Genomic DNA, 25,820 nt, shown 5'->3' with positions numbered 1-25,820 from the left:
TGCAACACCAAAGCTCTGACCTGCTGTGGCTGCAGTGTAGGGCTGTTGCCCATCCGAGCACCTGTGCTGCAAGGAGATCAACTCTGCCAGGGAAGCGTCATAAAGAGACAGGTAAAAAAGCTTCCTCAGCTGCAACAGCTCCACTGCCATCAGAAAAACCTCAGTGGGAATCAAGAATGAGAGGCCAGGAAGAGGCAGCCCCAAGTGCCCCAGCATTAGTGGAGGAGCCCTGCATACAGGAGTGGCATGAAAGGAAGGGCAGGCAGAGGAAAGTGAAGCAGACAAATGAGCATCATTAGGGAGCAGCACATAAAAAGGAAGCCAGATGAAAGGGATGAGGGAAACAGTCACATAAATCTTCACCCCCTTTGTGTATCATATTAATTTGCATGGTTGTTATTTTTGTGAGGAGTTTTTTTTTTTTCCTGAGGAGTAATCTGTCAGTTTTCATTAGGCCCTGGACCAGCAAAACTCAACCACCAATGATGACCTCCAGTTCTCCTCCCTGAAAGGTGCCATTCTCACACTCCAGGTTTTACACAGCATGTTTCATTGTTTGCAACATTTGATAGTGCAGATTGGCTGCACCTCATGCAAAATAAGGGTCTTGAGCCTCAGTGTATCTGTGACTCCACTGACTTCAGTGGCATTTCACTGATTTATAGCACCTTGGCATCAGGCATTGAATTTTATTGCATTAAAAACTAATGACAAAGGTTTTACTGTGCCCATTAAAATTCTCTGTTTAAGACTTAGAGTATAACAATTAAATGTCATTAAAACTACCCACTAAAATTATTAATACATTTTGTTCTGTACAATGTGAAAATATCTCTTGCTGTTCCCTCATCTTTCATCTCTTGTTTTAAAGACATTGATTTATTAGTTTACAGCTCCAGTAAATTGAGAAATCCTGATGCTCAGACTTCTTACATGTGACTTCTGAGTCTCATTTCTCAAATGTGCTGCACAGTTAATTTGACAGTTATGCTAGATTTAATTAGGAATCAGTTTTCCAACAGTTCAACTACTGCAGCATTATTTTGTTAGTGTTTCCCTCTTTTATGTTCAGCTCAACATAGACTGAACTACAACTTTGAACTTTGTTTTGGTATATGTAAGGCAGTATGACAGCTTGATGTTATTCTCAGTGAAAAACAATAAATACACACAAGTCAGAAAATTATTAGATAAACAAAGTCCTTTTGAATGATAGTCACTCCCTTCAATGAAGCTGCCTTGTTCCCCAAGTCCTTTGTCTGTTTTGCCAAGACTTATAAACCCACTTGTAAAATGTTTCTAAGATCATCATATAAACATAAAGGCAAAAAGGGCTTCAGTGACCTTACTATAATGTGATTTAAAACAAACAGTCTAAAGAGTTTTTAAGCAATGAAATAGCAAATGTGTATAGCATTAATTGCTAATCTCTTCAGCAATATATTTAAAATGTAAGTCATAAACGCATTCCATTATCTTTCTCCGCTCTTATATTTTCAAAACACAATGTCTTCAGAAAGAATGGTTGGTTCTAGCACTATAGATCTAAGTAGTCTATTAAATATTGCTTTCCTTAGGCACTAAAGAAAGTGGGGCATTCTACCCCCACTTTCAGGCCATTCAGGTCTGATTTTTGTGTAATTGATGCAAATGAAGCATGTAATAGTGTTTTCTCAAACGCATGAAAAATGGCTTTAGTGCTTCCCAGTTACAGAAGAAATGAAAATGAATTTAAGAAGTTAAAGAAGGTTAAGAACATGTTAGATGATTTCACTCTTCCAGTGATCAAAATGCCCTTCATATACTTGTCTGCCTCCAAGCCCGAATGGGTCCTGCACCTGTGAAAGAATGACCCCATTACCAGTACAGGCTGGGGGCTGACCTGCTGGAAAGCAGCTCTGCAGAGAAGGACTTGGGGGTCCTGGTGAAAAACAACCTGTCCATGATCCAGCAGTGTGCCCTTGTGGCCAAAAAGGCCAATGGTATCCTGGAGTGCCTTAGGAAAACCATTGCCAGTAGGTTGAAAGAAGTGATCTTGCCCCTCTACTCAGCCCTAGTGAGGCCTCACCTGGAGTGCTATGTCCAGTTCTGGGCTCCTCAGTACCAGAGAGACACAGAGCTCCTGGAGCTGGTCCTGCAGAGGGCTACAGAGATGATTAGGGGACTGTAGCATTTCTCTTACAACAAAAGATGAGGGCACTGGGCCTATTCAACCTCAAGAAGAGACAACTGAGAGAGGACTGCATCAATGTATATAAGTATCTGAAGGAAGAGTGTCAAGAGGATGGAGCCAGGCTCTTCTCAGTGGTTGCAAACAATAGGAAAGAGGCAACAGGCAGAAACTGATGCACAGGAAGTTCCACCTAAATATGAGGAAGAACTTCTTTACTGTGTGGGTGATCAAGCACTGGAACAGATTGCCCAGATTGCTATGTGCTCTAGGGTGACTCTGCTTGACCAGAGTGGTTGGACCAGGTGACCCACCGTGGTCCCTTCCAACCTTACCCCTTCTGTGTGATATACTAAGTTTAAGTTTTGGCAGCTAAAACACCTTTAGTTCCTAGACCACGCAACGAACAGACCAAGGACACTTGCAGCGATATGAATGATATCTAGAATAGGCCATGTGCGTTTGCTGATGGTTGTGGGCAAAACACAAAGTATTTCTAAATGTTAGGCACTTAATAAAGCATCACTATACTAACTAAAAAGTACTCCCAAACATAGATATTTTATGTTCTATCCATTTTTTTGTCATTTAGTGCATTTAGAAAAGAGACAGCTGCTAAACCCAAAGGTTGAAACTCATGATTCGTAGGGTTTCAGAAGTTCAATACAGGTTGGGTCATAAGCATTGAGAAAATCTCAGAGTGCAGGGAAGACTGTGCAGAGTCAGAGCTAGGAGCTAGGATCTGAGGTTACAAAAAGCTTAAAAGGCTCGCTGCCTGGATTATCTGACTTCCTCACAAGCAAAACTAACAAAATAAAGCTCTCAGGTCCTGAAAATAGAAGATAGCCCTCCTGAGCATTTTATAGTAAAACCATATTTTCTTCCATTTCATTTCACAGCAGACTTGCTTTACAGTGACAGGAATTCACCTTTGTCAAAGATGATGGAGTTTTGAAAGGCAAATGAAACATACTTTTTGACCAAGCCATTTCTCCACTCCTAAGGAGGTCCTACAGCAAACCGGTGGTTTTCCATGTGACGCAAGGGAATAAACTGGCTGATAAGCAGGTGCATGATAAATCTGGTTTCCTTCACTCACTATGGAAGCTGAAGTTGTAAAAAGATAAAAGATGTCTTAATATGCCAGCTTTCAGATTGACACTAAGACTCAGGATGCTCAAGGCATCTTTCATCTGCTGCATACCAAGCACCAAGGAAATTATCAGAGTGACAGTTCAAGAGCTGAACTCTGGGATGCTGAGGAATGAGACTTTGTCCCAAGATACCATATACTTAAGGCTGTCAGATGTGGAGTGGTATTACAGGTTCTTCATTCATCTTATCTGGAAGCTGAAAGGCACAGTGTATAAGAAATATTGAAATTAACATGGACCATCTTGATAATTTTTTCTAGAGCACTTACAGACCTCCATACAGCATGAGTACAGCAGAAATGTTTACATATAATCCACATTAATTTCTACTGAAGAGAGGACACTGGGCTCTTTCTTCCTTGTGACTGATGACCTCTCCTTACAAAAATCTGATTAATTTTGACCTTATTCAAGTAGGCAGGTAGCCAACTACCCCTCTGCATGTACAACTACACTACTAAAAGTACACAGACGTACGTTTTTATATCCAGTCAAAGTCCCCACATGGGTATTTGGGGGTTGTGAATGGATCAAGACCTAGTGTGTTTGAAAATAAAGGTAAAGTCTAACCTTTCAAAACACAATTTACTCCTCTCTAGAGACTGAAAAGGAACTACTGTTTTGCTAAAGGTCTCATTTTAGCCATTTCTTGAAGAATATACTTACATATTGTGCAACAGATGTTAAGAAATTGCCTTTGTCTATGATTTATAAACATTCAGCCACTTTATGCATTTATAGACATACATATTTCTATGCTGTCTTCTGAACTATAGAGACATCAGATTAATTTCTTAGCCAGAAAGTTGCATTTCTGGGTACAGAAGCAGCTGTTTACTCTGTGAGATCTACTCATCCCTACAACTTCTGTGTTCATATGTGACTAGAAAGGGGAAGAAAAGCTGACACATAGTATCTCACCACTAGGATTCACCACACCTGCCAAAAAAAACCCAAAAAAGATACAGCTATTTGGTTGTTTTAAAACACTCCATTCAAGTCCTAATGCCATAAACCTGGGGAAGAAGACAGATGAAGGTAGGTGCAAGACACTGCATAAATGGTCTTGACTGCCTTGAGATCTACTCCAGTCTCTTTTTCAGATTAGAGGACAACCTCTCCATAGCATACATGGGGGAGAACCTTCCATAGGTAATGCTATCATCATTAGAGAGGACAGGCTGTCCAAAGCATGGAAGCTCTTTTATGCTTGAATCTCTGTAACAAGGTTCTTGGTCCCATATGGCTGTATTGTGCAGCCTCCAAATCAAGTAACATGCTGCAAACTTGGATTCCTTGTCCTTTAATTGGTAAATAACTTTACATACCAGCAGTGCATGTGCCTGGTTTTACATTGAAGGATGGATTAGGGAAATATATTGACTTGTTTTCCACTTGAGTGAAAACACTTTCCATGAAATCTATAGATAGCAATGAGGAAAGAGTCAGGCAATGCTGCTTAACAAACCCACTTACTTCAAGTGCACTTATCTGTAAACACCTTACTCCTGACAAAGTATACTGTCTACATAGATGCATCATACTGCTTCAGTCTTTGAAAGCACTAGAAGGCAGATGAGCTACCCTCCTTGGGGACAATTTTACAAAATTATGTGCACTAGGTGCAATCTGGTCCTCTCAGTCAAAAAACAAAAGCATTTTCTAAATGCCTATGAGTCCTAGGGATAAATTGCCTCTAGTAGCAAGGATTAGGTACTAAGAGATGACAGAGAAATTACCTCCCTATTTCTTCATGTCAGTGGAGTTTTAACTCCATCCTAGGGTGTGCTGGACACATGAAAAGCAGACTCATCCAGAGCAGCAGCTCTCAAACTAAATTATTACGAGGTCCCACACCTTGTCCACACTATCATGGCCTTGGAGATGCATTGGCAAAATCTATGCAGAGGTAGCTAACCCTTCTGAATGTCTTTTCAGTGTAAATCCAAATGCTCCTGCTGACACAGTCCCCTCCAGAGGGGCCACCAGTGCATCCCAGTAGCAGCTGGGCAGAGTGCGTACCATGGGATGTCACAGGACTGCCTGTCCACTCTCTCAAAAGCTGTTCTTCTTCAAATTTTCTCAGATACAAGAAGTGATCCCAGCCCTATCCTTCATCAGATTGAGTGCACTCCCTGGTGCCTACAAGGAGGATTACCAAACCATGTCACAAAGAGCCTGGCACCCAGCTCATCCTGGGGAAACTGTACTGCAGGGTAATAGCCTTCATCCTGCTCCCTTCCTTCCAAGTGGAGATCAGAGACCCAAGAGATGGCTGCTGTGAGCTGTCCATTTCCTGACCTTTTTCCTTTTCAAGCCACCAGGCCTTCAAGGCTCAGCAAGCTTTGAGCCTTGATGGGGCTACTGGCTCCAACCCCCTTTGCTGCCATGTGGCTGTGGTGGCATCAGCTTTCTTCCCTTCCCAGCCAACCAGTGGAGACCTGCTCAGCAGCTGCACCTTGAAAGGCAAGAGAGGCAGCATTGCCAGAGCCAGGAAAACACAACCACACAGGTAGAAGAAAGGTTAAGAAAAGCGAGGGGCTTGGACACTGTATGCAGCACACAGGCACTGCCATTGCCTGCTGCTTGGCTTTGCCCTGGCTCTTTGCAGAGCTGGAGACTGGTGAAGGGAATCTTCACCATTCTTGTGATACACCACAAGCTCATTTTTTCTCCCATGCCCACACCACTTGGACTGCATTTCCTCTTCAGCATTTCTTCTTAGCCCAATTCCAAACTCCCTTTTATTCTTGGGATCCTGTATGTGATGCCACAATGAAGACAGTGTCCTCAAGAACTGGGATATGATGTTTTCTTTCAAGATGACTGGGGCACTGAGAAACTCTTCAGATTATGCCCATTTTGCCAGGAAGCAGTTAAGTGCAGAGAGAATGGAAACAATAGAAGAGAGTGTTCATTTTGTGCAAAAGCACACAAAAGTGAGACCAAAACTTTCCCAGACCTACCTTGGAATTGTCTAAGTCTGAATTTGGCTCTCGCACAACCCAAGCTATGTGAAATGCTGCAAACAGTTCCTGAAAAGGGTTAAAGCCAGGATGCACAATTATCAGGTCATTTGCCTGAATTGCAGGAGAAAATGGCTGTCTTGGCAGGGGGCCAATCGAGAAAGGCAGAGCTCACCATTTTTGAGGGTAATACCATTGCCAGTAGGTAACAAGTAATCTGGAAAGGCTTCTGCTGAAAGCTGACAACAGAGCAGCATCCAGCCTGCAGTCTGTCATGGAGCCCTTGTGTCTGTGCTGAGGGAGTGGACTGTGACTCCTCACAGATGTCCAATTTCTTCTGCAGTGGAGGAAGAAAGTAGTTCCACCCTGTCCCATGCCCTGAGACTTTTGTATGACCATATCTTCTGAGAACCTGGAATACTGTTTTCCTTTAGTTTACTAGTGATGGTTGGTCTATACCTGTAGCCTGACTGCATGATGACATGAATCATTTGATTGGGACCATAATGCAACACCATCTCTTGCCAGGGATAAAATTTGATCATATTTGATGCCACATGATGTTGTTCTCATTCATTGCCCCACAGATCGCAAAAGCATCCTTCCCCATAAGTAAGGACGATGAAAGGACATCTCTCCTCATACTAACTTGCTTTCGGTATCTTGTCTTGCATCACTCTGTGCCAATGACGTGCAGCTCTAGATCAGGTTTGCAGGCACTCTCCTAAAGGAGAGTCTCTGAGTCTTAGGTCCCAAGCACAAAAACATAATGGAGAGATACTAAGGCTCCTGCCAGGTTCCTTCCTTTGAAGGAAAAAGTACTAATGTGTCCTGCTCTTTGATGGCATTTCGGTAAGACAGGTCCATGGAAACAAGTGCTGCACAACTGTATAGATACCTATTGACTGCAAGGTATGAACTGGACCGGAAACCACGGTGCAGAAAACAAATAGCCAGAAGCCATCCCACCACCCCAAACCCCGTTTCCTTACATGGCTTTCAAGCCATGGGGTTATGGCCTGAGCTAGGTGGAGTTTGCTGATCAGTGTGCATGCTACAGACCAGGCTGAGGCACAGCAAGAGGCAGAAGAGCCTTGGGAGAGATATCAGCCAGCCTGTTCGGTTTCACAAGCTTTAAAATTTTGGGATCACTATACACAATTCTTGTATATGTTCCATTGGCCTGTTCAAAAGTCTTGTGACTCTTGTATGTACATTCTGCCCTAAAGCACAGAACAGAGGCATTCAATTTAATATGCTGCTCAGGTGACTGAAGTACCAGCATTTTACAAAATAGCTTATTCAGGAACAAATTATGTATATATCACTGCTCTCTGCAATAAATGTGGGAAGTTTTATAGTGCATTTGATAAAAAACTTGTCTTTGGGGGGTTTTTTTAAGATCACTTAACCAAAATTTTATGTTCGTGATTGCTTTCTACAATACACAATGCAAACAGAAGGAAAAAAATTAATAAATAAAACGTGCTGGAAGTAAAACAGATGGTTGGCACCTGGTGGTCCTTTATAGCCCTGGGAGACAGTTAAGCTCTTCCTACACTTGGAGAAGGAAAAAAGGGAATTGAAACATGTCTGTATTACTGTTGCATTTGTGCTGCTCTAGGGCTCTCAACACTGTAGGGTCTGGGGTTACTAGATGTGCCTAAACTGAAGGTTATTCCTAGCTCCTCAGCTGTCCACATCCCCCAACACTGCTCTTTTCCCACAGCCTGGAGGATGTTGTGCATGTAGACCATATCAACACCACGCAGACCTAGGAATCAGGAGCTCTGAGCACAGCAGGGCACTTCCCACCTCCCAAGCAAAGCCAGAGCACAACAGCAGCTTCTACTGCTCTGTCGCAGTCAGCTTCTCAGGAGAGCCAAGAAGCAGAAAGCAGTGTGGTCACTCCATGTCTCTCCATGCCCCCCCCCTGCTTCTGAAACTCCCTTATGTGGATCTATGCAAGGCACTGCATTATGTGTTACTGTCTAAGCAATGGGACACCCCCTGCACAGAGGCTCCTGGGCACAGATGTTTGTGACCTCTCCAAACAACTGCGCTGCAATGCTGTCTATAGTGGTCTACATCTCTGTAACCCTTTCTGGCCATACAGAGTCTTAAAAATAAGATGTCAGATTTGTCAGTCATCTACAATTCATCTTTCTCAGAAAGCTATTGAGTATGACAGTAAACACTCACCTTCAGCTGAACTCATTCAGAAAAATTACCTGAAGGCAAATTGTTGAGAAACAGACAGGCTGTTTCAAATGGGAACAGTGAGACCAGTGCCTGTGCTGATTTGCCTTAGGTTTGGATACAAGGTCACATAATAGGAGAAAAGAGAAAAAGAATCAGCATATGCTGTATAATGGGATAATTTTAATAACAAAAATTGCTAATTTTCATCTCATTTTCGCAGAGATTCATTCAGCCAACCTGGAACTAACCTCCTCCCTCCGAAGGTTTTCCTTAGCTTGCACTGGTACTTAGTGGTGTGTATACCACATATAGGAAGTTAACTTCTCTGGTCATCTCCCAAGGAAATGCTACACTGAGCAAAGCAAGGGAAGCATAGGAGCCAACACCACTTTTCTCATCAGTGCTGGCCTGGAAAACTGCCTGGTTTCAATCAATCTGCAAAAAGGTTGTGTCCACACCCACAAACCTCCTGCAGCAAAGGGCAAGACTGGTCCAGATTAAGGAGTGATGCAAAGAGACTTTATGTGGAACTCATGCCAGAAGCAAGACCTTCCATGCCATGATGGTAATTTGGAATTATGAGGCACTACCATGAAAAAGCACAACCACTGGCACAGAAGTGGCTCTTCTCATGTGTTATGTGCATAATGAGTGCAATTCTAGTATATTTTGCAATGGCTCTACTCCTTCTCAAATCCATGAACAACAACAGTATTGAAAATTCATCACCTTTGACATCTAGTGCTGTTTTTTCAGCATACAAAATGTCACTAGATGGATTACATGTCAGATTTTGGAAGGTCATTTGCAACATCCCATTTCAGGAGCATCCACCATTTACTTATTTATTGAGTACTCAGCACTTAGTCAAATTGTTTTCACGTTACCATAGAACAATGAGCTCCTCTGGCCACAATTCTGCAAGTTAAGACTGCAAACATTATGAATAAGTGCTATAAGCTGACTTATCATGTTTGTAGTAGTATTCTTGAGTGACACTCAAGAAAGATTTTTATCAAGTCTGTGCCGTATGTTTTTAGCAGCTTATCAGAGCCACCAGCCCAAAAGCATCCTCAAACAGACGTGACAAAAAAATGTTGCTATTTTTATAGTTCATGTACTAAAGTGCAAGAACTGCATAAATGACTTATAACCCTTTCAATACTACAGCAATCCATCAATTTACCACATCTTAGAACACCATGCTGGAAATTCTCCCTCCTAGATCTGCAAGTGTCCTTGAAACACTTGGCCACTGAGCACCTATCTACTGTTTCTTGACATGAACTTTCCATATTTAATAGAATTTACAAACTCACAGAAAAGTTCCCATCAGAGTGCCTTTAAAGTGAAGCACTTGGAAGCAGGTATGTGTAAGATGTTAGCAAAGCATCAAAATTTAAAAAGTGAATTTCCTCTTTAATCTGTTTCAAAAGGACTAATCCTACTTCAGAGCCCAGCTATTTTAGGTCGTACACTTGAAAATTCTACAGGTTCAGGAATGGAAAGAGTACTCCAGAAACACCATGAAAACTATTTCATTTACAGTATAAGTGCTTAAGAAATCTATTAATTTGGGGTTAATAATGTCAGAGAGGATGCACATGATCTCACTTGCCATCTCTATTTAATTCTCTGTTTAAGAAAGAAAAATATCCACTGCAATTCTAGACTCTTTCCTCTCTCAATAAAGAAGGATAGGATTGTCTAGAATTTGATTTATTTTTCAATTCCAAAACAATAAATAATTAACATTAGTGACTGGAAAAACTAAATAACTACAGATACATGACTTTGGAAATAACTTCTCTCCAGAGTATTTGAAAGTGTTCTGAGTATCAGCATTTTGTTCAAATAAGAAGCTCTTAATTATAGTTTTAATTGACTATTGATACTTAACTACATGTGTTTTCAGGGAAAACATTCTGTATGAATAATTATACGCTACATTAAAAAAACTTCAGTAATTTCTGTTTCCATTGTGCAGTTTATTCAGTTTCAGATTAGAAAAAAATTACTATGTTTTTGACAATTTGCATGCATAAACTCAAACATTTCAGCCCAAAAAAGTACTGATTTCTTCCAGGCTTGTATTAAGGCGTTCAGGAATTTCACCAAGGCAGACAAATATCTTGATTTAAAAACAAAAAACAATCAAAATAGAGAGACAAGCTACAATTCAGATTTACTTCTGTTAACAAATACGACCACAGTGAGTCCTGGTAGTACACAGTTGCATTCTTTCTCTTTTCAGTTGTGTACAGCTGAGAGGAGTCAAAGTGACTGAGGAAGAGTTATCTTCAGCCAAAGTTTTCTTCAACAGTGTCTTGATTTAGAGTGCTGAATAAGCCATTGTAATGTTATGTCTGCCAGGACAGATGAAACAAAATGAAAAACTCAACAGCCTGTTTGCAGAGTGTAGAAGCACTACAGAACATCAGCAGGTTAATACGAATACAAAAACCCCAACCAAACAAAACCTAGAAAACACAGGCTCTCATTTATACATAATTAAAGCTCAGCACTTAAACCTCTAGATGGGTTTTTTCTTAGTTTTCTAAATGTTTTTAAATTATGTGCATTTTGTATTCTTGAAATATGATGACTGACATCCAGTTCTCTAAGCCACAGATGAGGGACTGTTAAAAAAGCAAAGATTTAAGATGACCATAAAATGAACTGTAAAATCCAGACTAGAATGAAATGCAATGTGAGAACAAAGGCAGAAATACACAAACAGAAGGAATGAGAAGGGCAAACGTGACAATATATTAAACACAATATATTAGAAAGCTATTTAGGTAGGTTGTTGGACTCCAAGGTCTCTGAAAGACGTGCAACACTGGACTAAAATTTGATAGCTGAAATTGGTACCCCTCCTGATGCAATCTAATGCATTGGGCTGAAATCTGCAGCAGTTCACAAACTGATTCATGAGCAGATTAGATGTTTTTGCCTCAAGGCAGTAACATCTGTCAGGAAGGATGTCAGGGGGCAGCAACAGCTCTAGCCCTCAAATTGAAATTTGTTGCCATATATGTACTTAGTTGAAGACAGCACTCCATGAATATCCTTGCAGAACAGCTTAGACACCGTGACTGCAAACAAAAGCATCCCACAGCATCTAAAGCAAAGCTAATAACTATATAATAATAACTATATAATAATCCTCCACAGTCTCTCTGGCAGCCTTACACCTACACCTCCTGATGAGACCAGTTAGCTAGGCTGCAGTATGCACTGAAAAACAAGTATCATCTCATTCAACTGCACTGACATTAATCAAAAATGCATAGGAAGAAGACAGCTCCCAGTCTTCTCCTTAACAGACTAGTAGTTTCATCACTTTAATAAGCTAAATATATTTTCATTATAGTCTTTCATTATAAATGATACTTTCCAGCCCTTTGATCTCCCTAGGTTCTTGTTCAATCTCTTTTCAGTTTCTCAAGGGCTTCCTCAAAATACGTCACAGACTGCTCCAGCAATGCCCGCACAGTTCCAAACACAAATGATATACACAGTTTGCTCCCATTTATTACTTCTTTGGGCAAATATTCAGGAACCAGGCTAGTGTTTCTAGGCATAATGTTACACTGGAAGGTGCTTGACCGATTCTCAGTTAGGATTTGAGTCTTTTTCATCACTACTCCCAGAACTTCCACAAGTAAGTGATCTACACAGTTCTGCATTCGTGATCGTTCTTTTCATTATTTCCTTGTTTGCACATTTTAGCATCCTTTTTTTTGCATGCTTTTCTCCTCCAGGACATCCATATAAATGAACCAGGATCAAAACCTATTTTCTCCAGGACTCATTCAGAATTTAAGCTGGTTTTGCCAGTTTCCAGTCACAATACCACTTCTCAGAACCTTCTCTGCAGTCTTGCCAATTTGATGAGGATCAAGCACAGCATTTCAAAAACCTCAACCATCTTCACTGCCTTTCACCTATTGAGATTATCCTACGTTGTCTTCCGCAGTCCTTATATCCTGAAGCCTAATCTTCCCCAGTGTAAAAGTATGTGTTTCCCCTTGATCTCAGATAACAGTTGCATCCCAAGCTGCAGCAGACCTGGGGCTGGTCTCCTTCAAACTAACACATCCCAATCACATACACCACTTCCAGGAGAAGCCCTCACTCCCTAACACGTCTCTGCACAGAGCTGAAATCTTCCACAGCTCACTGAACCAAGGTATAATGGCATAGTCTTCTCACCATCTCCACTACCTGGTTCTCTCTGTGTAGGATGGAAATTTCCCCTGCTGCTGAGAGAAACTGGCTTTCCTCCCACTCCTACTCTCACAATCTCTCATTCAGCTGAGCCCTACAGAGCTGCCCAGCTCTTCTAGCAAGTCTGGCTTCCCCAAGTAGCAGCTATAAATATAAACCCAGGCTGCATCCCTCCCATTCAGCACCACTTGTTTTAGCAGCATGCAGAGAAGGAGGGTGGCACAGAGGCAGCGCTGCTCCCAGGCAACTGCTGCTGCTGCTGGCTCAGTCTGTGCTTCATTCCCTTCTCCTGCCCTGTGGAGGGAAGGGAACAGGAAAGTGGAAGACAGGAGAGACAGGAAAATGCAAAAACCAAAGGCAAATGGAGGACAAATTCATGGGGCTTTTATAGGTCCTCACTACAGGATACATCCTTTTCATCTCCAATGGGACAAAAGCACTATGCCCTCAGTTCGACAAACACCACCATAGAGCCACATGCATGTAAAACCTGCTTACCAAGTAAAATCTTGTATGGAGTAAAATACGTAATTTTTTTTAGGATCACCTAATAATTGCAAGGTCTTCGTACGCAGCCACTGTTTTTTCAAAAGTAACACAGATTTCTTGTAAGGGATTCAATTACTATGGGCTTTAAATATGCTTTTCCAAGGTCCCTGTCAAATTAACTTCTCATGGAACTAGATAATTCTACAAATTACTTTTAAATTACACATAATTCTAGGTTGAAACAAATACAGTTGCATACAGTATTTGCAGAATATCTTTCAATGTAAAATGATATTAAAGGTAGATGCTCAGATCTCATCAACATTTTTAAGATTTGATCCAAAGTACAAAGCATATATTGATGATGCTGGAAAAACCTTACCGATGTTATCCTTCTCTTTACAGGAAATAGAATAGCAACAGATTTCTCTGTCTTGAATAGCTGAAAGGTTTCTACAGAAACAAAAATAATAAGTACTGTTACAATGCCACAAAAACTGACAACAAATTTCCATTAAATGTAAGTTTTCTGCATTTTACTCAGTGGGTTCAGTTTTGTTCTCAGATGTTAAACTCTTAAAATATGCCACACAGAAAACCACACATTTCTTAAAACTATAAAGACTAAAAGGTTATAAAGTCATTTCACAAAAATTCAAATCTCTCATTAAGTCACTGTAATAGTGTGTAATAAAAGCACAGAAATCCATGAGCTAAAAATAACATTTTGTAGTGGCAACCAAGTATTATCCATGTCTTATCATTCACCTTTTACTCTTTTCACTTAGAATTCAGAGTTCTTATCTCCAGTAACTCATAATCAAGTAACAGTACTCAACTGATTACACCATTTATCTTCAGGATGTTTACTATATCATACTTAATATATCAGATCTGATTCCTATTGAAAGGATGCCTCTACATTCAGGAAGAAACTGATTTCTTAATTAATTTCTTTCTGGGAATTTCCCCTCTCAGAGTTTCTGAGCACTTTGTTATTTTTTCATTTATTTATCCTCACACAAGCGACACATTTGCATAAAAAAGACTATGCCCCTGAAGCAGATAGGGAGTGGAGGCACTGAGAAGGAAAGAGTCTTGAGATCACAAGAGACTCTAATCAAGAAGACAACTAAATAGTGACTTCCCTGAACTTCAGTAAAGTAGACTTGGCCTCTTCAGGGATCTGCCTGGAAAAGCAGATCCATGGAGTAAGGCCCTATAGCAAAGAAGTGTTTGAGAAAGCTGATTAATATTCAAAGATCATCTCCAAGCTTAAGAGTAATCCATCCTTACAAGTCCAAAAAAAAAGTCAGAAAGTACTAAGTGAATGAATTAAGCTCATGGCAAGACCCAGTAATAAAAAGGAAGTATACAGAAGGTGGAACTAGAAACAGGCAACCTGGGAGGAATACAGAAACATTGTCCAAGCATGCAGAGACACAGTTAGGACAGCCAAAGCCTAACTGAAGTTGGACCTCATGAGGGATGCCAAAGGAAACTAGAAGGGCTTCTCTAAGTACATAAGTGACAAATGGAAGACAGAAGAAAATGTGGGCCCACTGCTCAATAAGACAAGTACCTGTTTACAAATAAGACAAGTACCTGTTTACACAGGACATTAAAATGCTACCCTTGCTAGCAAGATTAGCCTTCAGATCCCAAGCCACAGAGACCAAGGGTAAATCAGAAGCAAGGAAGTTGTACCCTTGATGGAAGAGGCTCAGGTCCAGGAATAAATAAGCAAACTGGATATAGAGAAGTCTGTCAGCCCTAGTGGGATGCACCTACAAGTGATAAAGGAGCTGGCTAACGTAATTGTGGGCCACTCTTGATAATCTCTGAAAAATCATGTCAACTGGGAGAGGTGCCCAAGAGTGGAGGAAAGCAAATGTCACTCTTCAGAAAATGCAGGAATCAGGACCCAGGGAAGTACATGACAGTCAGTCTCACCTTGATTCCTGGGAAGGTGATGATGCAAATAATTCTGGAACTATTCCCAGGCATGTGACAGACCAGAAGGTCATTAGGAGTAGTCAGCATGGATTCACAAAAGGGAAAGCATGCTTGACCAACACAATAACCTTCGACAATGAAATCTACAGCCTGGTAGGTGATAGGGGAGCAATGGATACTGTGCACCTTGACTTCAGTACATCTTTTGACAATGTCTTCCATAGTATCTTCATAGACAAGCTGAGGAAGCACAGGTTGGATGAGCAGATGGTGCACTGAAGACTGGCTGAACATTCAGGTGATCAGTGGCACGAAGGTCAGCTGGAGTCCAGTGATTAGCAGTGTACACCAGGAATCAATACTGTGTCCAATCCTGTTCTACATCTTCGCTTGTCATGAATGATGGGGCAGAATGCAAGTTTGCTGATGACACAAAACTGGAGAAGTGGCTGATACACTACAGGGTCGCGCTGCCACTCAGAGGGATCTCCACAGGCTGGAAAAATGGGCTGACAGGGACCTCATGCAGCTCAACAAGGGGAAGTGTAAAGTTCTGCCCTCGGGGAGGAACAACCCCAGGCACCAGGACATGTCAGAGGCTGACTGTCTGGGAAAGCAGTTTTGCAGAAAAGGACACCAAGTCGAAAATGATCTAGCAGTGTGGCAAAAAAGGTTAATGGTATTCTGGGGTGCATGAAGAGTGCTGCCAGCAGGCTGAAGATGATCCTTCCCCTCTTACTCAGCACTGATAAGGCTATATCCATGTCCACTTGTGGGCCCCTCAGTACAAGAGGGATGTGAAGCTACTGGAGAGAGTTCAATAAAGGACCACTAAAATCATTAAGGAACTGGAGCAACTCACATATTAGGAAAGGCTGAGAGAGCTGGGACTGTTTAGCCTACAGAAGAAAAGCTTAGAGAGCCACATCTTATCAATGTGTACAAAAATCTGAAGGGAGGTTGTAAACAAGATGGAGCCCAGTGATGGGACAAGAGGCAATGGTCACAAACTGAAACACAGGAGGCTCTCTCTGAACGCACAGAAACACTTTTTACCTTTGAGGGTGACCAAGCACTGGCAAAGGTTGCCCAGAGAGGCTGCAGTCTCCATCCTCGGAGATATTCAAAAATGCCTGGACGTGGTCCAGGGCAATCAGCTCTAAGATGCAAACAGCTCTGCTTGAGCAGGTGGGTAGACAAGATGATCTCAAGATTCCTTCCAACCTCAGCTATTCTGTGAGTCCCAGTTTAGCTGTCTACACTTCAGACCATCCTTACTATACCAAAACTTCACTCCTACTAATTAAAATTATGTGACATGTGACACAGAATCTTATTCTACAAAATTAGTGCTATACTGGACATTTTTACAAAATTGTGTATTTCCTTTCCATTTACCCTTAAAATCCATCAGTTTATTAGTTTCAGTAATCCTGAAACTAATAATAAGAAAATAAGTGTATGTTTTGGATATACACCAAAAATATCTGAATTGCTCAAATTTACAGACAGTAGTTTGAAATGGTTCTGTTCTAATGCCATTTGAGCATTAAACTGCCACTACAATGTACTCTGAAAAGTCTAAGCGACCCTATTACCATCCATAGCAGTTGTAGCTACAGTGATGGAAAAACAGAATTGTCTGAAACAACTTTACACAACTGAAACAACAATCAGGAAAGGTTCAAATCTACTGCAGTCAGTTATCAGTGTAGATCACTATGTCAAGTGCCACCAGAGCTTCAAGTGAGAATGTAAAATGGAATCTTTTATAGCCGGTTATTGCCACAGACTTCCAATGATCTTCTCTTACATATCAAATTTCACAGTGCCTCAGCTTTTTACACAAGTCACTTACTTACAATTTCTCAATTAGCTGCTTCTCATCCAGTGCACCTGGGAGGTCTCTTTTATTTCCAAGAACTAACACCTGAAAGAAATAATTCATATGCATATTAAATCCACAAGCGATAAAAGTTTATTTTTGTTTTTAACCATTTGTTGGTTATTCTACCAATATGAAGAACTATTCTGGTTCTTGCAGCTAAGTATTTAGAATCCAATAGAGGACATATTCAAAATGACCAATGACTATGGCAGCATCATGGAAATCCCACTCTTAGTCAGGGCCAGATGCTAAATGCACAACCTCTGAAAACTGGATCCAATTATTTCTGAGTGTATTACTGTCAGAAGTCTCCTTTGGAAGTGAATCCCTCCATTCTGGATTGCATTGCAGGATGGCAACAGATTGCATGCAACTAAATGTGGAAGAGAGCATGCACCAGGTGCACTTAAGCACCAATGGACAATCATTTCACAGGACCAGACTAATGTGAATCAAAAGCAGGTCCCCAGCAGCAGAGGCTAGATCCTAAAGACCCACACATGATTCTCTTTACAGTTTTGCTTCCCTGCTTTTTAACACTGAAATACTAAACAGCCTGGCATCCGAACCACATATCACACAAGCACCAGCCAAATGACCAATCCTTCTCCCTCCACTTTCAGCATCCATGGTAGAAATCTGAAAGGAAGCCATTAGGAAAGAAGTCGGAGAAATGGAGATAATGTACTGAATAGATGCTGGAACTTCAGAGTTCCTATGTAATACTTAAGGCTTCAAGTATAAATGAAGATTAGATAAATGGGTTCAGCACATTCTATGATAAAGTAAGCAATTGAAGGTTTTTCTAATTATGATTGCATTAATGTTTTCCAGATGTGCTACAATTTTCTAGGTCAAGATTGTCCCGTTATTTCCCATGAACCTAGAATATATTAAACTCATTACCTGCAGTCTCAAATTAATAAAGTAACTTCAAAATCTATAATGCCAAAGCCTGAGCACAATAAATTGAAGGAAGTTCAATACTAGTTACTACCTATGAAATAAAAGTAAGTAAAAAATACATCACTGCACCTTGGAAATTACCATGCTGGTCAGGCTGGGCATGTGGAATGTGGTATTATAACATATAAAAGGCAAGGAACTTAATTAAATACTTCTGAAGATACGAGAGACCTATCATTTCTGGAAGGAAAAGTGAGAAGTAAAACAGCATGTGAAGAGAGCACAAAGGACAGGCAATGTCACTCACTACGAACAGCATGACTAGAGATTTCTGTAGGATTTGTTCAATAGGTAATTACTATATAAAATCACAACAATAATAGCAAACCTTATAAAAAAAGATAGTCACTTGAAAAATTCTTCTTTGAGAATGGATGTGTGAGATCTTGATTCTCAGAATGTTTTTATGTTGGCAGGTTGTCTACTCATCCTCAGATGACTTCAATTACTTCCAGTGGCCAAGCGTCCAAATAATTGCTTACAAAACAGGGGCCAAGAAAGAGCCACCAAGTTGTGAGCAACTTCTTCCTCATTTGTATGTACTACTGTTTTCTTTTTTACAATCACAGGTATGAGCTCTTGCTTGGTGATGTCAACATAAAGACCAATATTAATTGGATGGATTTCTAAACTGGCAGATTACGTTTAATTAAACATTAGTCTCCACCTCCATAATTCCTCATTAGAATTTCAGCTGAATACACTATTCTTTGATGCTTCCTACTGAAGAAAAGATGCATATTTGCATTTTTTTCCCACACAATTTAGTTTGAAAAACTTAGTCAAGAAAAAGTCAGGACACACAAAAAGCCAAGCTCCTACACAATCTCTGGAAACACAGGACACTACCTGATGTTAGTGTCTGCCAACCTGCAGAAAGACAAATCTCACATGCCTTAAGAAACATGCCTCAGGAACATATCTGGGTCACTGGTTCAAACCCAGCCAACAAGGGGGCTGACTCAAAGTAATTACTGTCTGATAATACTACACACAAAAACAGATTTTTTCCAAATCTATTCTGACCTTTAGACAAGAAAACATACAAACACACAATAATTTTTCTAATAGTGCTCAATGTATCAAGGCTGCATCATATTTAACTTAATATTTTCAAGAGTCCAGAGGAACTAATTCATGAAAATGTACTGTCTACATTCCAGTAAGAATAATCAAAATACTTACTGGAATTCCATGCAATTGTGGCTTATCTATCAAACTGTGTAGCTCATTCTTTGAAGCTTCTACTTTTTCTAAGTCTGCTGCATCCACCATGTAACTGCAACGAGAATGTAGTTATTCGTAGTATTGCCCACTACTTGCAGAAAGTTGCATTAAAACCTCTGAAATGTTACAAATGTGTTCATATTGACAACAGCATTAGAAAAGTCCTGAGTTGTATAAACCCTGCATTTATTGATACAGGAAAAAACAGAATTAAATACAGCCTGTGGGGAAAAAATGGCCTGGAATATGCAATTACTCATATGTCTGGGTTGCTGGATGTGTAAAACACACTACTTTCATTGTATTGGGTCTTCTTATGTAATGGAGGTGGACAGAAAGAAAACCTTATCTATATTATTTTTATACATAATATATAATACTATAATAATATATATTGCAGAGTACATTTTCTGTAGGCATACAAAAGAAAACTTACACAACTGCATTGACTCCTCTGCAATAACGCTCCCACATGCTTCGAAACCTTGGCTGTCCTCCAATGTCCCATACCTGGAAAAGGTAAGAACACCACAGCCCCAAAACATTTTCAACTACAAAGTAGTTACACAACACATTAAATGAACTCTTACATGCAGCATGCAGGTTGTATTGCCAATGCCAAAATTTTTTAAGCAACTTTCCTCAAGAAACTGGTCTTCTCATCTCCTTCCAGTTAATGGAAAGGGACAGGCACATTCACAGAGCAAGTCAGTCCTGTGACATCAAAAGCTCCAAATATCCATTTGAAGAATCTTATCCTTTCCAACTCACTTTTTAATGTGGCTATGGAGACCTGAGTTAAGAATATATCAGACCTTCAGCAGACTAAAAACAGATATTAAATACAGTTGGCTGGAGAGCAGATTGAGTCCACATAAGGGATGATACACTCTAGGGAGCACCAATACCTTCACAGCTCTCCCATTTGTTCATCAAATATGCTTTAAAAGACAAATGGATTAACTGATCAGAATCAGAAAGGAAACAGCAGTATAGGGTAGGCCTCAAGTGATTAAGCAGTGTGACCCTTAAGGAAAAAAAGCTCAAATTCTGCTTGGGATTTTATAAAGCTCCAATCCTGCAAATACTTATTCATGCTATTAGTGTCCAGCAATCCCACAAAATTCCTTATTGTTAAAAGGCTAACACATTATTTTTCTGTACAGAAGTTACTTATTCTGTCTCGCTTGCAAAAAATTCAGTTTTTTTGGTGGATGACAATAATCTTGTTTCAAAACTGTTTTCCAGATCAAAATACCAGGGAATATATCTAAACCATGCAGGCAAGGGCTGTGTGACAATGTAGGTATTGCAGCTACATCCAAAGACAGTTGTGTTACAAGTGACACACCTATTAAAATAGTGATGAACACTGAAAAATAAGTAATGGATTTGTTCCTCTGTCAAGGACAATCAGACGTAATTATTTCTTATTTCAATCAGATTTAGCTATCAAAACAATAGGTACCATATACCAGATCTAGGAGGCATATACATTACAGAAGAAACTGAATTTGGAAATAATATACAGAGAAGCAAAATTTTAGGACTTGTCTTCACGTTTACACTATAAATTCAAATGTCATAAACCTGCTGTGGCAACAAAGACTTGCACAAAAGAGTTAGACTTAACAGACCCTTGGGATAAGGCCTTTTGCAATTAATGTCCACTATTTTTTTAAATTCACGGCTCATAAATGGTGTTTATGTATCAATTTCTGTATAATTTTCAATATCATATGTTCATACTTTAGAAAGAAATATTTGCCAATTCACCATTAAAATCAATCCCTGATTGATATCTTACTGTTCCTTCTGACATAAAATTAGTATTTCACTTAAATGTAGATTGCCTTTAATCCCCTGTGTAAGATCAAGAATTTTACATATGAGAGAGTTGAGGGCACTTCTGACCATGAAGTGGGTATCAATTATTATCTGCACTGACATTTGACACATAGTTTCAAAAGTCTTAATAAAATTAACCCTTATATTATAAAAGCTTGAACATGATGAGTACACGGTTCAGCATTATGGTTAGATGACAAACCTTATACCAACACTAATTATTCCAATAACTCATCAGGACCTTGAAACTATCTGTAGCCATCTGGTGCACATCTGTGTCTCTGGAAAAAGAAACTAAATTATTTTCTTGGTAGATCAGAGAAAAAAGAAAGGGAAAGAGGACAGGGCAGGCCAGTAGTCAGATTAGATTTTTGCAACACTGGTAGCCATGAAAATCTACAAGATTATGTAGCCTGGACTATTCAGAAAATAAATAATACAAGATAAAAAAATATTAGTTTTGTCCTTGTTTGATGATATACTGTATCTTACTGTATTAAACTGCATTGCAGAACAAGATTACTCTCATGTGGAGAAAAAGTCACCTTGAAACAATGGAAAGATAAGTAATTTCCAGTCAGTTTCTCTAATCAGGCTTTCAGCTATTCATTAAAATATAACATGAAGGACACAAGATAGACTAGGTGTTTTACATAGTGCTTGGGAACTCAGTTTATGTAATATATTAATCTATAATTATCTAAAATAGGGTAAGAAAATAAATGCATAAAATGAAAAAAAATCTTCACCTTTCTGCCTACGAAACCAAAACGGTTCTAGTAGTAACTTTCTAATACTCTTTATTATACTGAATAGCCAATGAGAGAGTTTAACTACTTTATTAGAAACACAAATTGCTGCCCCAAAGCATTTTCACAGTACATGACTGAACAGACAGCACTGTGAGAATACAAGAGGCACCCAGAAAGGAAAGATGAGAGGTCGCAGCATTCAACAAGTTTTCTTGCATGAGCCTTGTGTGTTTTCCATATCAACTATTTTTGTATCCCAATATTTAATACACAGGTAAAAAGTATATTCTGGGTGTGAACAGGGAGAGGCAGGAGACTACACTTTAACAGCTGAACATACAGCTAGTTTTAAAAAGAAATTTGTTTTGACTGGGTGTTTTTTTTTAAAAAGAGACTGGACTCCAAATTTCTCCCATGGTTTTCACTGGTCTCTCAGGAATAAAAGTTTCATAATATTTAAGAGGTAATTTTATCCTTAGAAGACCAGCTGATTTTAAGAATCATAAAAGGCCTACAGAATGACCAAATCAGGAAAACGTGTCTTTGATAGCCGGTATCGTTTCCTCACAGGATCAAAATCTCAAGGAGTTGTTCAGGCTCAATCTCAAAGATACATATCTTGTTGGTACTGCATTTTATAAATCACTATTTTATTTGTTCCTGTCTACTCCTATAGCATAGTAATTCTTATTGTGCTTGCAGGTCTACAATCTCATTAAAAAGTGCAATGTTTTAATCTGTAAACTAGATCAACATCACGGAATCGTTGTTGACCATAGTATTTATTAACTAGCTATGTTTAAGGAGCAGATCCTTTTCTTTTGCACAGTTTTATCATGACAGTTGAGCAAAAATGCAGCTGAGGAACAGGTTTGAAGATTTTTGAAAGTTCTCAGTTACAGGAAGGCTCATTAACACTCTAGCTGTGTTTCTTTTAATTAGCTTATATTGTGGGAAGGCTTGATGGTTCATGAGAAAGTTGCAGGAAAAGTATTTTCTAGATGTCAGTTTACATGGCTTTTTTCAGACATGCTGGGTAGGATATTTCTTGTGGACAGGGACTTGTACAATGACACATTTGTATTTTGATGTCAATGCGTGGGTTCAGTACCTACAATCTCACAGTAGTCAGCAAAGTCTAGACAGCCATTCAGCTGATCAGATGTAACATCTTCAAGATGACAGAATTATGCTCTAGGCTTGACAGTACTCACTACAGCTCCTCTGACTATCATTAAAGGAGCTTAAACCTCATTGCAGATATATAACTGTTTACATTCAGACATCTTAACTTGCAAGATGAATCCAACACTACAAATACTTGAACTCATAAATGTATCTTTCTTCTTGGAAGTATTCAGAAAGTATCAGCCACAAAAACAAACCTGAACAAACAAGTAAGGAAATCGTAAACACAGAAGAGTATTTAGGTAGAATAAGGTGGCACCAGTAACATCCAACACCACCATGTTGTACACACGCAAGGCTCCAGGTGCTAAGATGTGACCAACGAGCTCAAGCACACACTGCAGTCATTGCATTGATAGCCAACTCAATGTGTAATAACAGGGACTTAAAACACCTAAAATGTAGGCATCTAATCCAAGTGACCAAAATTCCTCTGTGTCTACTGAAGAGCTCAGAGGCCACGAAGAGCAGGAGATTATCTGTCTCACCCACCCTGCCTACCAGGTGAACCATTCCTGCAAAGCACAGGCTGCTCTCCACTGAGTTCAGACAACTGGCTCAGGCTGGCTTATTTATCACCTGGTTAAGCTCAGTGGAGACAAATCCTAAATAGTCACCTATTCTAGATGGAATCTTCAACTAACAGTGATCATCTTCTTCATCTAATAAACAGAAAAATAAAAAACCTAAAAATTTTTTAATAAATTGCCCAATGTATACAAAACTACAGAACCTTACTTGTAGTACCAGCCACGTAATTTATTAGGGAAGTTAGAATACCTTACTACTTTAGAATACTTACTACCTATTATCCTATATTTTGGAAATGCCTTTACATTTACAGCTCTTAAAGCTGACAAAAGTATGCTACATGGCTACATTTTCTGCAGGAAATGCTTTCCAGAACACTATGGTCTTTGAAATCAGTCTTGGCCCTTTAAAGAACCCTATTGTCACTCCTCACTGGCAATAAAGTCCAACTTTTAAACATACCAATGGGTATTTTATTTTAGTCACATCAGACAAAAAAAAGATCTATATGCACACTTCAATGTTAATCATTATTTAATTTAATCATCATACGTTCACTGAAGAACTGGAAATAGACTTGCAACACAAAATGGCTGAGTATCTTCAACTCCTGACAACAAGCACAGAGGCATTTTAACATGAGACAGTATTTCTCAATGATCTGCCATTTTATCACAGACACAAGATAAAACGTTGGAAGGATCAACAGGCAGATTTTAAACAGGACACAAAAGTAAAGTCTGTTCTTAGAAACTGTTTTCTGAACCTCGTGGTGCTTACCTCCACTCTGGGTTCTCAGGCAGGAGAGTACCAGGGAACTCAGCTTTAAAGATAAGACTGCAAACCTCTTGATCAAGACATAACACACACAAGGAGCAAAACCATCCCACCCTCAATATTGTGTCCTCCGCGTAGCAGAAAGCCTTGATTCTACATGACCACATGCCACCCTCTGTACCCCCTTTTACATGATCTTGAATCAGTCTCTAGACATCATAGTCCAAAAGGTTCTGATGAAAGCAGGCATGTAGAAGTTCTAAGTTGTAGGCAGAACTTGCACTTAGAAGACTGAGAGCAAGGAGACCAGAGGCAAGGACATAGGTAGCTCGAAACAGCTAATCAATAACTACTGCAGTGATTATTATTTTTGCTTGTCTTTGAAGAACATATATAATCATGAAAGCAAAAATTAGTATTTGCTCAGCATCAGAGAAAATCCAAGAGATGTGCTGGGAAAAGGTAATCTAATATTGGTAGATAGTACAAGAAAAGGACATTCTCCCATGACAGATTTAACCCCACGGCTCTCTGGCACTCTTCTCCTTATCCTTCACCTCTCAAGTCTGAGCAATCCTGGCAGATTCACAGTATTTAGCAATGAGGCAAAGATGCTGAAGACAGAGCTAAGCAGGGACAGCATTTATGGTTCCCAGGTGTCCCAAGAGGATGTTGGAACACACCATGTGTTTATATAAGCTGCAGATAACTGCACTGAGAGTGCATAAACAAAAGAGATCAGAATCCTAAAGTATCTGGACCAGACAGAGGAATGGTCTGAAATAAAGCAGCTGAAATTTCACACAAAGCACCAATGGAACCAAATGCACCCACACAAAATGGATAATTACCAGGTAGAGGTGCAGGACAAAAAGCCTAAGTAGTTCACAAACTAAATATAGATTGCAACAGTGCTGCAGATGTTAAATCAGCATGGACTATCAGAAGCAACATATGTACAATTTTGGAAGTATGTACTGCCCCGTCCTCAGTGTCAGGGAGGCTTCTATGCTGGTTTTGAGAATCAGTCTATAGAACAAACACAGACAAATTTCAGATTCTCCTGATGAGATAAGAGAGGGTGAGATTTTGACAATATGACATATACAGAGGGGAGGAGGGGGGAGCACAACCATAATGTTTCCCAGGAAATGGTTGCTAGGTTTATAAGAGAAGAAAGAAGCAGCTCAGCTTGTGATGACAGCAACTCATGTCAGATACTAGGACAAGAGCTTTCTAACACGAATGAAAGAACATTGTGCAAAACAAGGGTTGTTACAGAACCTTCTTCACGGAAGAACAAATTTTAAGAGGCAATTACCTAAGATATTTGGTAAATATCTGATTCACCCTTGAGATCAACTCTCAGTTCTCATTTTTAGGAGTCCTAACAGTTATTCTGAATGACTGGTGAAACGTTCAACATTGCCTGTTCTGCCTGATGACACTGCCTTCTGACCACAAGCGTCTGGA

The 25,820-nt window shown here is 39.8% G+C and overlaps 1 protein-coding gene and 1 long non-coding RNA gene across 2 annotated transcripts in view; one reads left to right on the top strand and one right to left on the bottom strand.

The window, feature by feature from the left end:
• The window catches only part of LOC135414873 (uncharacterized), a 377,990-nt gene that overhangs the window by 124,968 nt on the left and 227,202 nt on the right, over positions 1-25,820 (top strand). The gene's annotated exons all lie outside the window — the stretch shown is intronic.
• Positions 10,460-25,820, bottom strand: part of LOC135414866 (ADP-ribosylation factor-like protein 8B) — a 26,654-nt gene continuing 11,293 nt past the window's right edge. The window contains exons 3-7 of the mRNA XM_064656147.1: positions 19,688-19,761; positions 19,210-19,303; positions 17,033-17,100; positions 13,597-13,667; positions 10,460-10,858 (exon numbers count right to left, since the gene is read on the bottom strand). Coding sequence (XP_064512217.1) covers positions 10,809-10,858; positions 13,597-13,667; positions 17,033-17,100; positions 19,210-19,303; positions 19,688-19,761 — 357 coding nt within the window. The 3' untranslated portion in view covers positions 10,460-10,808. The remainder of the gene's footprint in view (positions 10,859-13,596; positions 13,668-17,032; positions 17,101-19,209; positions 19,304-19,687; positions 19,762-25,820) is intronic.

Source organism: Pseudopipra pipra, chromosome 5, assembly GCF_036250125.1.
Source record: "Pseudopipra pipra isolate bDixPip1 chromosome 5, bDixPip1.hap1, whole genome shotgun sequence".
NCBI lineage: Eukaryota > Metazoa > Chordata > Aves > Passeriformes > Pipridae > Pseudopipra > Pseudopipra pipra.
This window is presented reverse-complemented; position numbering and strand designations above follow the sequence as displayed.